The sequence below is a fragment of the Archocentrus centrarchus genome, chromosome 22 (assembly GCF_007364275.1).
Source record: "Archocentrus centrarchus isolate MPI-CPG fArcCen1 chromosome 22, fArcCen1, whole genome shotgun sequence".
NCBI lineage: Eukaryota > Metazoa > Chordata > Actinopteri > Cichliformes > Cichlidae > Archocentrus > Archocentrus centrarchus.
In genome coordinates this window covers 23019415-23036224 of record NC_044367.1, presented here as the reverse complement: position 1 = coordinate 23036224, position 16810 = coordinate 23019415, and the positions used below count along the sequence as shown (strand labels likewise).

At 41.4% G+C, this 16810-nt stretch overlaps 1 protein-coding gene across 2 annotated transcripts in view; it reads left to right on the top strand.

Moving 5' to 3' along the window:
* babam2 (BRISC and BRCA1 A complex member 2) overlaps window positions 1-16810 on the top strand; it is a 122440-nt gene that overhangs the window by 77549 nt on the left and 28081 nt on the right. For both annotated transcript variants that reach the window (XM_030718863.1, XM_030718862.1), the window contains exon 7: window positions 11404-11513. In XM_030718863.1, coding sequence (XP_030574723.1) covers window positions 11404-11513 — 110 coding nt within the window. The remainder of the gene's footprint in view (window positions 1-11403; window positions 11514-16810) is intronic.

Below are 16810 nucleotides of genomic sequence, written 5' to 3'. Positions count from 1 at the left end.
AGGTAATGACAAGCAGTGATGGTCTGGCTAGCTTTCATTTTCCCTAACTGCTCGCCTAGCGAGCTGCCCCAGAAATAATGTAGATTTTGGGTGTCTTGTGCTTTACTTGTGTGTACATGTGTTTACAAGACTGGCCGGTTGGATTTGCCTGTGGTGAATCTGGGAACCCATCACCTAGTCTACTAACTTTGCTTCTGGTGTAGCTACTGGACATCCAGGCCAAGTTTTCCATTTCCATCTTGTCATTGTTTATAAATCCAAATACATTTTAAAAAGTAAAAAGAGAAAAAGAAAACTATTCATCATATAATAGCTGGTGATGATGGTTTAGAGATCAAGTCTGCTCAAACAGCAGCACTGGGACTAAAAATTAGCCATTTTTGGAAACCAGATAACTTCTGGTACTATGTCCCTTGCTTATAGGTTCCATATATTCATAAGCATTCATTGCATTTTTTTTGTGTGTGTGTACATGGTACATGGATGCCAGTCACCTGCCAAGTATTTGCTGGGGATGACTACCCCATGCTAACATGCTAACTTCATACCTAGCTACACAGGATTGTCGTGTGTTTTTTCCTCTTTGGCGCTCTTGGTGTCCTGTGAATGGTTGAACTTATTTTAGCCAGTAGAAGCTATTAGGTATTTTTTGAAAGTACCTGCACTTTTCTGTAATGAAACATGGTTATTAAAATCCAAGTATTCTGTTACTGTTTCCCAACACAGCTTAAATTTAGAGAATAAACTGCAAATCTTCCATTCAGCATTGCTGCTGTTACTGGCTGATTTGCTTTAAAACATACTGGCAACTGCTACTGGACAGATTACCATTTGTGACCGCACCCTTCATACTAACAGACTCTCCGCAGAGAGACACACACACACACGCAAGCACGTTCATATTCTTCAGTTTGCAAACACACCCCACGCATAGAGCTTGGTAACAGGGCAGTGTTTATGCGTGTTTGGGTGCCGTTCTACCAGGTTGGTTCCAGGTAGAGCGTGTGTGCTCTGTAATCTCCCGACTATTGTCTTCATGTCTAAATTAAGCCCTGGCACGGGAGTACAGCTATGCAGTGGCACAAAGTTACCTGGTTAATTATCTACCTGGCTGAATTACTGCATGAGGTGAGCGGTTGTTGAAGTGGAGGGTTTGAAAACAGTGTAGGACAGGTCAGATTTTCCACAAGAGGCCGTTAGGCCATCTCGGACATGTGTGCGACATCACTGCTTTCTTTTGCATGCTCCGTTGCTGAGGTAGAGGGAGGCATGGTGCCTGCAGTACAGACAGCAGCATCACATCATTAGCAACAATATCCTCAGCTCTCTTTCTCAATCAGAACATTTCATGTCATGCAATGAGACATTTTGGCAGCTACAGTACCACCTTGACCCTGTGATTCTCTCCCTCAAGGAGTGATGACGTAAGTCTCTGTCAAACCTATGAAAAGCCTGATGCGAATGCATACCACAGTATGTCAGGCATTCATTCACTATATTCTGCTGAAGGACTCCAAGTATTATTTAACATGTTATGCTGGTCAGTGCATTATGTTTCTGCTTTGCTGGAAGTGCTTGACATTGATGATTCTCAGCATTTCTTACAAGAGGACAATGAAATGTATTTGCTGGAGAATGAAAGCAATTTCCACCCAAATTAAGGAAATAACTCCTGAGTAAAGAGATGTTTTCCAACACTCTTTTTTTTTTTTAGTTTTTTTTCATTTGGATGCATCATTTAGTATTGGCAACATACATGTACAGAGCTGAGTTCAGCAGCATTACATTACCAGTCTTAAAAAAATGATTTTCAGCATTTTAAGACAGCTTTACACTGGATCTAAAACAGCAATATTCCACATCCCACCAACCAGTCTGGGAATTCAGTAATACCCAAGTTTAAATATTCAGCTTCAAAGACTGGACTTAGTCACACTACCTTGATAGAAACCAGTATGACAGTCCTGTAGGAAAGTGAATGTGGAGTGACGCCCAGATTAGAGTGAACTCTTTTCTGAAACCATTCTCGTCCCCAGGGCATGAAGTGTTGCTGCTTAGTATAAATATATTGGTGTCTACAAGATGAACATGATGTGTCCTTTATGCGTTGGCTGTAGCAATATTGAATGCTGAAAGTAAACTTTTGTGTTTGAAAGATTGATATATAAATCACTTGGTGGCCCTTTGAGTTTTACATTTAATTAAACTTAGTTACATTTTTCTTTCACTTGCCTTTTGCTTAGATTTAGGCACCAACATTGCTTGATTAAAATTAGGGAAGAGATTTTGGTTTAGGTTAAAATATGCTTGTTAATGCTACTTATTGAAAAAAGCCTTATTTTGACACAACAGTAATATTTCATGGCTTGAAAGTGAGAATTTTTTGGCAGAAAACGAGCATTTTAACAAACTTTCAAACTTTATAATTCAGCAAGTTGAATTCTCGCTAAAATAGTAAAATAAAAACAATCATAAAAATGCCTCATCAAAAACAGCCAGAATACAGACCCCTTCACTGATAGCAGATATATTCATCCAACCCAGTTTTCTACCATTTATCTTCATTTTTACAAAGTTGCAGGTTGCCTTAAGCAGTTTTATTATTATAATACTCTTCCTTTTTAGTGTGTATTGTAAAATAAATTATTAAAAAAAAATTCTGATGCTTGAAGACCACATATATATTGATATAAAGTGCCTTTCAAAGGTTTAGACACAGGAGTGTGTCCAAAAGTTTGACTGGTACTGTATATATTTGGTCTTCGGACAATGACAGCTTTTTCAGTCATTTTCAGTCCAATCCTCTTACCTGATCATTTTCAGAGGAATGTTTTCTTGTTTGTTAAGCCACATAATACTGTCCTATGAATCATTTAAGCATAAAAATGGCTAACTCAAGGGATGAACCAATGTTGTATCTACACATAACAGACAACTTAGCAACACACCAATTTTAAATTGTAGCTTTAGGCACCTTATTGGCAGCCTCTCCCAAAAATACATAATGTGTTCAAATTTATTTAGTTGAATCTAAAAAAAATGCCAACGATAACACAGTTTGAAAGACATTAAATATTTTTTTTTTTTTGCATCAACAAGGTGATTCTCAAAGAGCTATTAGCTCAATATGGTGCACAGTGTGTCTTTTAAAAAATTTGACAAACTTGGACAAGTGGAGTACAAAAGAAGTGGCAGGTCTGAAAACAATCTACAGCAGATAAACAGTTTTTGAAACTGATATTCTAAAGAAACAGAAAACAGAGGAGACTGCACTGAAACTGTGGCAACGGAGTGAATAATCCAAATTTCAAATTACATCAATATGTAAAGTGGAAGTCAGGAGAAAGGAAAACTAATGAGTGTCTACAGCCATCTGTAAAACACGTTGGAGGCTCTGTCATGGTTTGGGGCTTCATTTCGGCCAGTGGTGTTTGGGATCTTGTCAAAATTGATGGAATTATGAATGCAGAAAAGTACAGTCAGACATTGATCCACCACGCAATATCACCTGGAAAGTGTCTGGTTGGCAACAGCTTCATTTTTATGCATGACAACAATCACAAGCACACTGCCAATGCAGTTAAAACATACCTGAAAAAAAAAAAGCCCACACACGCACACACAGTGGAACACTATCAGTCATGGATTTGCCTCTCCAGAGCCTGGACCTCAACATTATTGGGGCAGTGTGGGCTCATCTTGAAAGAGAATGGAATAAAAAGCAGCCAGCATCTAAAGAAGAGCTTTGAATGTCCTTCAAGAAGCCTGCAGAACTATTCCTGACGACTGTTCAAAGAAAGCTGCCTAAGAGAGTCCAGGCTGTGATTAAGAATAAAGGTGATCAGACCAAATATTGACTTTCTCCAGGACGGCACATCAATATTTTCTAAGATGAGAGCAGGATCATCTTGAGCACATGTGACAGACGTGAAAGGGTCTGGAGAAGCCATGGAGAACATTGTGCTGCCTATAACATTGTTCGGCATGACTGGTTTGGTGGTGGGTCAGTGATGGTTTGGGAAGGCATATCCATGGAGAGATGCACAGACTTCTACAGGCTAGCCAACAACATTGACTGCCATTAGGTATCGGGATGAAATCCTTGGACTCATTGTCAGACCGTACACTGGTGCAGTGGGTCCTGAGTTCCTCCTGGTGTACAACAATGCCTGGCCTCATGTGGCGAGAGTGCAGACAGTTCCTACAGGATAAAGGAATTGATACAATTGACTGGCCCCCCACGCTCGCCTGACCTAAATCCAACAGAACACCTCTGGCACATTATGTTTCGGTCCAGTACCATTTTAAGTTGCTGCAGTGAATTTTCGGCAAAATGGACCAGCCTGCTGCATCAGTTTTTCACTTTTATTTTTGGGGGTGTCTTTGTATTCAGCCCTCTGTATGTTAATAATTATCATTTTCATCAAACAGTGTGGCATGCTTTTGTTCCTAATGTGTTCTCAAAGTTTACCTTTCATTTTTTAATCAGTATTTATTCATTATTTTGTTTTATTTGTTTTATGGCATCCAAAATGCTTCCCAGTTACTAGCTGCACATGGATAAACCACTATGTCCAGCATGTGTACAGGGGCACTTAAAGCAGCTCGCCTAGAAGCTGGACACGTCCTCACATAACAACCCTGCTGTCACTCAAACCGGCCCATTATGTTGGGCATGACATTTAAAGTTGGGCGAAGAAGATGGACAAAGTGCCCTTACCTCCTCTGTTTGAGCCCTGCAGTTGAGCCCCTGTGCAGCATTCGCGGATGAGTGTGTTTGTGTGTGTGACTTTGGTCAGACTTGGTCTGGCATAAGGACAGCTGTCACATTTCCAACCTGTCACATGCGACACAGAGGAGATGCCAGAGGCCGGGGCATCAGGAAGCACAAGGACGGACACAAGGAAAAGCGCATTTGTGTGTGCATTCATGTGTCTGAAAGAGTAACCAGGATGGAAGACGTGCAGTGGTGGCCACGTGAAAGAGCTTGACTTGGAGGCACCCTCTAACCTTGATGTCCACACAAATGTACATGTTCTTCACCCTCTTTCTTAAAACCATTCCTTGAGCACTTGAGTCACATTCTCTGAGGGCATGTAGTAAATATTGAGCACCACGTACAACTGCCACTGCTGTAGGACGCCCTCCCTGTCTTGCGGTCCTCTGAGTGAGGCCATTTCAGTGCTCATTACTTACTGATGAAGAAGCCTCTTCATTAAGGTTCTGCCTGTGGCCTGTGGAGGAAAGGCTTTTTTTGTTTCTTCTCAACTAACTCTTTACATAAGCAAGCAGCAGCTGCCCTCAAGTGTATTTGGTTAAAAGGGAGAAACATTAATGGCCATTTGGGGCCTTTTATTTTATTACAGAGGGAAATGCTTTTCTGTTTTAATTTAAGTAATGGTTTCAAGGCAAGCAGGTTAAAAGGTCAACTTTTGTTCTCATTGCAATATCTTTTCACAAGCTTCCTGGATAAATCTGCAGAGTTTTGAGAGAAGAAAGGAGTTTTCAAATGCCTCTAAATTACCACTGCACTGCAAGCACATCCCTTCTGTGTATTCCATAACCAAAACCAGCTGTCAAGTAAATCATTTGTATTGCCTCTCTACACTTTAATTTACTTTAAACATCCCACTTAAGAAGAAACTTTTTTCTCCAGAAAATTGCATCATGAAATTTGAGCAGAGCTAAAGCTTGAGATAAACATCTTTGTCTCTCTCTCAGTACACATGAAATCTTTTTATATATTTTAATACTCATGTTTCTAAGTACTTGAAACTACAGCTCATGGGCCTTCAGTGATCATGAAAGTGGGAATTCTTAAAAAATGAAAGCACAATGCCATGTCAGTTAGCACTAATTAGACAGTTCTAAATTTCATTGCCCATAATTTAGTTTAAGTTGCTCGGTCAAGCAGTTGGTTCTTAATTCTCATCGAGTGCCAGGCAGTGAGTAGATCAAGTCTGCTGAATTTGTGGATCCCTTCACATTTCCTCCACCACCTTCCTTAGGAGTTGACATTTGTGCCTTGCATGAAACAACTATTTGATGACTTATGCTGATAACAAATCAAATCTCCTGGTGAAGCCTGTCCTTTATATTTGGAAAGAGAAACAAGGACATTGTTTTGGGATCTTTTTTTACAAGTATACCTGTAATAATTTCAGCAGCATTTCTATTCAGGAATTTGTTTGTTCATGTGTAAAAAAAATTATATTGTATGCATACTGAACTAACAATATAAAAACATTGCATAGGTCCCCTTTTTGTTGCAGATACACTGTAGTCATAGCAAGGACACAGGTCCACTGATGGTAAATTGGCTTTGGATCCTTTTGGTCCTGTCTGTTGAAGAGGAGACTATTGTGGATTTGGGGGCTTGTTCTAGTGTTTTTGGTATTTTGGCCAGGTCAGTACTTCAGTGCTCTTTGTCACTTTTGTTTTGTTAATTTGTTTTTTTTTTCTTTCTTTCTTTCTTTCTTTCTTTCTTTCTTTCTTTCTTTCTTTCTTTCTTTCTTTCTTTCTTTCGTTCTTTCTTTCTTTCCTTCCTTCCTTCCTGCCTTCCTGCCTTCCTTCCTGCCTTCCTTTCTGTACTCTATTAATTTCTATTTATTTATTATTCACATGAGCTCCCCTGAAAAAATGAAGCAAGAAAGAAAAATGGAGAAAGGGGGAGAAAAGATAAGAATAAGAGGACAGAGCACAAGTAGAAAATGCAATGGGTCACCAACTGCTGCACCTGTTTAAAAGAAGAAAGAAAAGAAAAAACATCCAGCACGTGAGGGAAAAAAAACAACACATACACAAAACAACAATCTTGTTGTTAGTGTGAATGTCTGTGTATGCGTCTTTGCAGCAAAACGTACGCTGGAGCCAGAGGCAGACAGAGAAAGACCCAGGAGACCTGGGCCGTCTGCAGCTTAAGAGTACTTAAGACCCAAGGCCGCATATTTCAATGACAACTGCATGCCCACCCCAACAAAAGGAGGGAAGCCCCAGACAGAGCCCTCATAGCCAAAGGGCAAGAGCTCTGGCGAACCAGAAGCAACAGGCACCCTACCCCAGCAGAAGCTGGCCAGCCTGAGCTTAGAACAGGGCTCCAAGCGCCTGAGAACTGCCTGACACCCAGCAGGGACCTCACCCCACCCCTTGCTCCAAAGAGGCCAGAGCCACCCTTGACCACAACCCCCAAGGGAGCAGGTCAACAACCACACCAAAACATCCAGACACACACCCCAGAACTAACAAGTACATACTTGCTAGGGTAGGCAGCAGTGACCAGTGGGGAGTGGCAATACCCACCCATATAAGATAACATGGGATAAGTAAAAACTTTGTGAGGGAGGTGTTTACATTAAGGATTTTAAAGCAGTTGTGATGCTTAATACTGGAACTAATGAAAGGCAGATCAGAGATTTTTACTTTTCCACAGAGTTCTTGTTCTAAATCCAACTATGGGCTGTCTAACAAGCTTGATTTGAACCCTTTTGAAACATACATCAATCTATTGGCTAAGAACAATTTGGGAGTTTTAGACCACCAAATTGTGCTGATGACTGGTGTAGTAATGACGTGAAATGGGGAGCTAGCGAGTTGGTCTGCTCTCAACTTTGAAGCAATCTATCTGTAGCAACTACCAGTGAGAGCAAACAATACGGTTGACTGACGGGGTGGGGGGGTGTGTCTCAGAAGGGTTAATGATACATTGGAGGCTGGAATGTCCATTACCCCAGGAATACACTGGGCATAGCTGCTGGAGCAAATCATGTCCACTGAAGACAGTGCTTGCAATTCCACCAAATGCACGGCATTTCAGAAGTGTCCCAGGAGCATCACTCAATCCACTCTGATTTAAGTAGTGGCAGCTCTATTTTTGACAGAAGCTGTATTGCACAGTGCAATTTTCAAAGTAGACTTCATTCAGACTTACTCTGTTTCTGTAACGCTCGTTGTTTAATCTGTAGCTCTGCATAGACAGAACAAAACTTTGTCCTTGACATGATATCACAGACGTGCACCTGGTGTACAGTTGGTAGGTTAGTGACTAACTAGCCACTAAATGGTGATGGCAATAAATGAATCTCTTTATAAATGGTAGAGGCATTTGTGATTCTGATATTGGGGCCTTTTTCAAGGCACAGCTGGGCTTAAAAACAGCCTCACGGAGCTGCTAGGATGCCTGTAGACTCTCAGTCTTGGAGGAAAAGTTTAAACTTTGATCAGACTTGAATGACAGGCACTGTGCGAGGCATGTGTGTTTTACAAACAAAAATAAGGTTGTAACATAATCATGTAAAAGTTTGATGTGCAGTTATGATTAACTAAACAAGACAAAACAACTATTTTTATCTGTGCAGTCCAGTTCTTTTCCACAGCACATTAATTTAGAATGGCAATAGCTAAAAGTTAAAGGGTCTGCCTTTAGTTTGTTTGTTTCACTGATGCAATATGACTTGTGACAGCTCCTCGCTGACTTCTGGGATGAGATCAGTCTGATTCATTCCGCAAAAAGGCTCTCCCTTCAACGGCGCCCTTGGTCTGACCGAATCGAGGGATGGTCCACTGCAGCCCATTTAGAGCTGTCCCATGCTCTTCTCCTAGCCCTCTCACCTTCCTGTTGGTTCTCATCCATCTGTTTACTCTCTCCCATCCAAAGGAAGCATCCATTAAATCACCTTTAAAGATGGGAACGGGACTTGACAGCTACAAACTGGAGCAAAGCAATCTTTTCCCAAACCCCATGCCCACCCCAGCCCCACATCTCCATGCCTGTTCCTATCTGTCCCATATTGTCAGCGGCAGAAGCCGCAAGCGCTGCTGAGAGACAGAGAGCAGCTCTTGTTTACTGATGCACACTATATTGATGTGAGCTGATTCCATCAGGCGACACATTTGGTTGCCACACACCCCGTCGTCTTTCTCTGCCTGCTTTCGACGTCTTATGTCTTTACCCCATAATGTATCTGCTGCGACAACACAGACTGCGTGACAGTCAGCAGAGCTTCCGCCATTGTTGTGACTAATATCTACATGTTACTATATAAATGTATTTTAGAATCAAGAACTGCATTAATAACCCTTTCCGTTTGCATCCATTGCCTTCTGTGCCTCTGACATTTTTCGCACACTTGGGGCTGCAGTTGGTTTTTATTGATTTTATTATTTTTGATTAATTAATTTTTTTTCTATAATTAAACAAGTGATTAAAAATCATTTGATTACATGCTGAGATGTTAATTCCACTCCACTTAAGGAGAAAATGTGAAAAAGTTTATTTTTCTCAAACCAGAGGTCAATTTGGTTTTGTTATCAGCACGCCAAAGCGTGCATGATTATTTTATAAGCCTGATTATGTTAGAGGCAGCTTTGCTGCAAACTGGTTGCACCGCGCCTCTGTCCATCATGTATGGTGGTTAGATTTCCTCTCGCCATGGCGGGCAGCGATTATAACAAATGGATGAGTTCAAACCATCTGTAAGACATTTGATTAACGCTGCCGAGCCTTCGCGGAGAGAGAGAGAGTCCAGAATGGTGCTTGATGTGGAATTGCACTAATGACAGTGCCTGGGAAGTAGCCATGCTCTAGGAAAAACATCACAGAATGAGAAATTAGAACCTCGGAGAGACAGATGAGGTTTGCAGCAAGCAGCTCCGGGTGGCCTCTGCATCCATCTCACACATGATTTGATTGGTGCTCCCAGTCATCAGCTCAGCCTCATGGTGCAGCTGTTGAAGCTAATGTGGCATGAAACAAAACAGATGTTTCTTCTGGTGTCTTCCCTCCTCGCGTTTCCATCTCCTTCAATATTTTTGAGGTTCGCACACTTGTTGTGAAATGTCCAAACATCCAAACAGGGTTCTGTTTGCTTCTCAGTCTGAACTCTTCAAAACCTCTTCTCAAATCCGTCGCTTATTTCCTTTTGGAAATTTGACACTGCACATGTTATAAATAACTCAAGTGGTTCGAGGTAGATGCAGTGTTATTTTCTCTTTAGTTACCTGTTTGTGTACATGCAATGCAATAAAAGCGACAAGGTTAACATAGTAACAGTGGCAGCTGCATTGATTAAAATGGAAGCTGTTAGATGCATGGGAGCTACATGTAAAGAAGAGGCGTAGGAGTCTGCAGATATACTGTCAGGTGTTAAAGGCTATACTGCCGCACAACATGCTTATATGCTCATAACAGAAGCAAATACATGCTGTAGTTCAGTAGGTGTGTTTACCATCGTATTTTATAGAGTTAGCAATGTTAGACCAAACATTTTTAAAAAATACACTAATTCTGACAGGTTCACGCAAAACTCCAACCCTTAAACAGGAAAATGGGCAAAACATCTTTCAGTGATACAGTATATATTGGTAGTAGCATTTCAAGTAAAACTACTATTTCTTTTACTGTTCTTGGAAGATTACATACCACTGCAAACTGTTCTCAAATAACAGCTCATAGTTGTGGTAAACTTATCTGGACAAGTTTGCATTGGAATTTGTTTTTATTTTTTTAATATTTTTTTGTTTTTGTAACAAGTTCTGCACAAGACTTTTTGACAGCTCTGGCTTTGCATGTTTCTGCTCATTGTTAAAGCAGCATCTCATCTCACTGTTCTATACACGCTTTACCGGTCTGACTCCTGCTAGTTGGCAGGTAGCAAGTAGTTATATTGTGGTTGTGGCACTATCAGGTGCCAGTAACAACAAGACAAATATATACAGGATATATTAAGACAAGGAGCAGTTGTATAAACTCTTTATTGGCATTGCAAATATTTTAAAATGATAGGCATTCCTAGTTTGACGCCCAGCTTTTTTTTAAATGTCTGTTTAATCAGAAAACAACCACATTGGCCACTTCTGTGACACTTCTTTGTTTCAGTTACTTTTGAGCTGAATGCTGACATTAGCACTTAGACTGGTTAGAAGCTGGATCTGGGTGCTCGTTGTCTTGTTCTTCAAGGTGTTTGTGGTGAGGTGTCCTGCTGGGGGAGACTTCAGCCATTAGGGAGTGCTTGGTCAGCAGTTGGATAGGTGGTAACATTAACATGACTTCATTTAAAGTGTTAAGGGAAGCATACATCTCCAGGTTTTTCCTGTATAAGGGAATTGAGGGATGAATCCAAAATTGTGCTAACGCTGGCTGTTTTTTTTTTTTTCTTTTTTTTTTAGTCTGCTCCTCCTCTTGCAAAAAATAATGAATTTCTACTTTAAGGCTCTTGATGTAGCACTTTTCTCTTTTTAAAAGTACATAGCAATGGAGACTACTGCCCAAGTTGTCCTCTGACTTTGATGGTCTGATTGATTCAGGCGTTTTTAACAACTCTGAATGCTTTCTTAGCCCATGTCCATGCTTTGTTTGTTTGTTTTTTTATTGAACAACATTATCAACCTGGGTTCTTCTATCTTAAGGACACAGCGCTGGACCCTGGAGAAGACGTGGCCCTCCTCTCAGTGAGCTTTGAGGATGCTGAAGCAACCCAAGTCTTTCCAAAACTGTACCTGTCCCCCAGCATCGAACAGTAAGTGCCACTCTGTTGCCATGTATAGTGTGTGTGTGTGTGTGTGTGTGTGTGTGTGTGTGTGTGTGCGTGTGTTGAGAGTGATAGCAAAATCAGGAGGGGGAATTTTAAAACATTCACCAAAATTTCACTCCAAAGATCAACTTTCTCAACAGACAATAACAAAACAAACAAAAAGACTCTTGCCACAGTTATATCTACCAAGTGCATCTGGTGGAGACTTTTCCCCCCAGTAACTAACTTTTAAAAGCATCACACTGTTAAAGCTGATGTGGCCCAGCTCTGCCCTGCATTTGATTTTGAGGGTACAGGATATAATCTCTGGATTTGAGTGAGTGTGCTGTGAATTTAGCGACTGATTATCTCACCGTGAATAGTCATACATCCAGTGTCTGGACTCATCAGTCGCTTTTTCAAAAACAATAAGGGAAGGACAAAAAAATGAGATTGATGACACACGGAGTCTGAGCTGAGGAATGACTGGATGTCTGCAGACATCTGGGGTGTTAACTGTGCAAGCATGGGTGTTTGTGTGTGTGTGTATGCATGTGTGTGTGTGCGTGCGTGTGCAGACTTGAATGTTTTCTGAGTCTGTGGGCACTGTGTGGGTACTGCAGCAGTGGGCACTTTTTCTTTGTTTAACTCTTTTTTTTTTTTTGTCTCACTAGATTCAGTGTATGTGTTTGTGTGCATTTGTCAGTTTATATTTGGGTGCGTGCGTCTGTGCAGATGTGTGTGTGTGTGTGTGTGTGTGTGTGTGTGTGTGTGTGTGTGTGTGTTTGGATGCATGCATGCATGCAGGTCTTTATATCCCAAATGTATGTCTGTTTTTATGTATTTGTGTGCAGTATTTGAACAGGCTCAACTGAACTCTGTGTAGATGTGGATGTAGCTGTGTGCATACGTGCAAGTGTGTGTGTGTGTGTGTGAGAGTATGAGAGAGAGAGAGAGAGAGAGAGAGAGGACAGGTATGGGCCCATTCTGACCTCAGGGCCCCACAGTCTGGGCTTCCGTGCTCAGAATAATCTCAAGCTGATGTTTATTTACAAGTACACGCCCCGTCGCACCAGGTTAAGAGACCTCTGCTCCCTCCCCCCCATCACCACCACCACCACTCATTCTCGCTCTCGCCTTTTCTTTCTTTTTCTCTCTCTCTCTTGTCCTCCTGTCTCAACACGTTTCTTTTTTCCACTCTCATCTGTGGCTTCTCTGTTTTGTTCTGCCCTTTAGTTTCTCTTATCTGCTATTATCAAACCTTACCTCCCTTTTTAGTGTTTTTCATTTCATTTTTTTTTCCACATTATCACAGCTTCATTCTCATGCTGGAATTCTACTTTTTTTTTCACTTTGCAGCTCAGTCACTAGAGGTGATAAATGCATGCATGTAGACACTCCCTTCTCCAGTATGCTGAAAAGAGCAGCAGATAACCAAAGGTGTCCTTGCTGTTCTCTTTTTGTCCATAACAGCCACATAGTCATAACTTTCACAGGGCGACAGGTAGGGTGTATCCCAGGCAGGTCACCAATCTATCACAGGGCTAACACAGAGACAGAGAGCCATTCATGCTCACATTCACACCTATAGCCAATTTAGAATCACCAGTTAACCTGGCATGCTTGTCTTTGGACTGTGGGAGGAATCTGGAGAGAACCTGCACAAAAAGTCCACACAGAAAGGCCCGAGCCCCATAAGAAGCACATTCAGTGCTCAGGCACTAAAGACAGAACGCTGTCACTTTAAGGCAGGAAAGTTGCATGTCTTATGTCTAAAAAGGGATATGAAGTGTCTTTCTAAGGTGTCGGGCCTCTGTATGCAATAAAAAGAGCTCCAGTGTTCCTTAATAATAGTTCCTGATTATCCAGTATTTTACTCTGCAGGAGAGATGGACCCCGTTCTTCCAAAGATGTTCCCTCATTTTATTATTTTGATGTTGGTGGTGGAAAGCATTGTCTTTAGTCCTAAATCTCCCACAGTTGTTCAGTTAAACTGAGATTAGGTGAAGGGCACAGCATATAATTCACATAATTTTCATTGTCAGTGTGGAAAAGACCGCTCCCATCAGGATAGAAATGTTTCACCACTGGATAAAAGTAATCACTCTGAATTCAGGTTACTTTTTAATATGCCACTAATCTGTATGCAAGCAGTAATATGTGACAGAGTGCAACATCTTTGTAAAGAGAGAAGTACCCTAACCTTGATGAAGCACTCTTTCATAATGTTTGATTAATGATTTTACAGTCGATGAAGCACTGAACAAAAACACAAGTCTTTTTAATATCTATCTGTGTGTTCCTGACCAGATTCAATCACCTTGTTTTTAAAAGGAATTTTTTTTTTGATTGACACTCTGCACAGAAAATCCACTTGGTTGAAGAGGCTTTCATCAGGAGTGCTGTTACATAGTTGAAATCGTTTCTATTGCATATGTCTGCCTGTTTATGATGGAGCTGTGTGTGTGTGTGTGTGTGTGTGTGTGTGTGTGTGTGTGTGTGTGTGTGTGTGTGTGTGTGTGTGTGTGTGTGTGTGTGTGTGTGTGTGTGTGTGTGTGTGTGTGTGTGTGTGTGTAAAAAAAAAATGACCTTTCCACTCCCTCCAGACCAGACTGAAGCTGTTGCAGTGCTGTTGGAGACTCGCCTCCTCTGCCAGTTGCATGAGAGCAGACAGGAGGCGGCTAAAGCCAGAAGGATGGGAAGCATAAAGTGGGGAGCTCCTGCACAAGGGGGATGCAGAGGGGCTCTTGCCAGCAGCGCAATAGGGTGTTAGATAAAGGAGGAAGAGGCTATAAAACAAACCTTCCTTGTGGGTGAAAATGTGGAGGCTTAACAGTACCACATTAAGCCAAACTCTCATTTATCACCCCTCTTCCACCACTTAATGCTGCCTCTTTGTCTTGAGATATTTGCACATATGCATATCAAGGCCGTCCATGAATATGCTCTGCTACATGTTTTTGTGCACCTTTTTGTCAGCTGTGTGGGAGTGTGTTAATTCATGACCCAGGGCAAAAATGTCTTCTTCACCGTTGTTTGAAGACAGCAAACTGTACGTGTGTGTGCGAGTTTGTGTACAAGTGCATTTGTGTAGCACTCATCGTGGATGCTACTTAATTTAGCATGCAGATGTGTGAGAGCAAGCCCTTTGCTGTACATGTTATTATGCAGATCTGTTACCCTTGTTAGCGTCTCTCCATGTCCTTGCTGACCCTTGTTAGGTTTTGGTCTTGTGTAGCTGCCCATTATCTCTGCATCTGCTCCAGTGAAGAGGAAAACTCGTTGTGGCCGCACATTTCTGTGGTTTTCTAGGAAACGTTTGATGGACAGCGACATTCAAGAGGTTGTGCATTAATTCAAGCTGCCACAAATGTTCACAATATCTTATAATGCCAAGATAAAATTCACATCAAGGCCGATTTGGAAATTGTTTAAATCAGTCCTAATTTTATCAAACGGTGAATGTAGCAGCTGACAAGTACACAGACTGGCTCAGCTTCAGTGTTGGTACAGGGTGTCATATCAACTACATCAATTCAGTGTCAAAATGTTCCAGGCTTCTTTATGTCTGCAGTCTTTCTGTCATTCTATCTTTTAATCATCTCATGAATTTTATGCCTCTGTGCTGGCGACTGCTGTGGCCAGAGGCATTATGTTATCAGGCCGTGCCTTTGTCAGTCTTGAACGCAGTATATCTCTTGAGCACCTTGAGGGAAACTTCTTTAAATTTGGCAAAAGCATTCACTCAGCCTAAAATTCGAGGACCTTTGACCACACTTCTGAACGACTTATAGGAATTTCTTCAAGTCTGGCACATCCAGCTGGATTTATGACCTGAAAATTAGAGATGAGCAGTCAGAGGTCTGTGTGGCCTCGCGTGCATCCCTTTCTCATGAATGCAGTGAACCTGGAGGGTTAGTTTTAGAACGTTCAAAAACTTTTACTTATCCTCAAGGATGAACTGTTTTTGACTGCTTTTGGTCAAATGTCTCTGGGACTTATTTTCTGTCCCATAAAATGATATCAGAAATGTTTTGCAGGAATTTCAGTACACCAGTCATACATATCCAGTTTGATTACATTTTGCTGTTCAGAGGTCAGTTTGACCTCATTTTCATCCCTTTCTCACAAATAATCTTCAGCACATTAACTCTAGAACCACCAAAGGGTTTTTATCATATAGTGAATTTTGTTGAAATGTTGGCGGTTCATCGTGCTAATTTACATTATGAATACAGTAAGCTAAGAAACGTAGCAGCCTGTCATCTCATGTCATTTTGCACAAAGCACCTGCACACCTGCAGTTTGCAACTAAAGCAGGACATGCTGAAGCTGGTTGCCTGCCCGTCATTTGTAACTTCTTTATCTGACAGGCCAGTGTAGCTGCTGCTTCTTCTTGTTCCATTACTCTCCTGCGTGGAAGGCGTTTCAGTTTTATTCCTCAGTCATGCGTGTCTTACAGGGCTCAGCCGATATCCTTGTGTTTTAATCAGTCCACACCGCCTGTGTAACAGCTCACGTTTTACTCGCACTAAAGGCACGCACCTGCAACCCAGCCCATAGTCTTATATTTCAATCCCATTTTCTTCAGTTTTTCATGCATTACTACATTGATTTTGAATCCGGTTTTGAGTGCTGCCAAAATGCAACGCTGTGCCTGAGCGCATCCTTTGGTGACACAGGCGGCAGAGTGAAGCAGCTATTTTTCCTGTTGAATGCTTTAAATGTAAAGCAGTGGCAATAGGATGTTCCGTTGAATTAGTGACAACTTCATATAGCTTTGATACGGTGCAAAGAAAGCAAACAAGATGTGATGCACAGGATTACACTCTGCTTTGTTGTTCCAGGTCTAAAACCAGCATGGGAAGGGAGGACCCCGCTACTACCAATAAAGACAAAAAGAGAGACAATTAAGTAATTTAATACACTCAAGACATCTGCTGAAAATGCCAGCTATGAATGGTATGAAAAACGTGACTTTATTAAATGGAAAAACTCTTTCCGCTAAATATCAACTGCAAGCTGGAGAGCCTCTCTAACCAGAACTGGAAATGACCGAGGCTGTAGAGCAGAACACTCGGACTAAAGTCCAGGATTATGGAGGTGGAGTCCACAATTTGTTGCAGAGAAGCTCCTTAGAGAATTAATAATTGATTAAAGAGCACCGACAAATGTGTAACACCTCAAATAGAGTCTAAATCTGTGTTTAAGTTACTTAAAATTTTATTAAGTGGGAAATGAAGCAGCTGTGGATAACTTCAGCTCACCTCAGCTTTTGGTTCTGTTGCCACTGGATTTCAGGA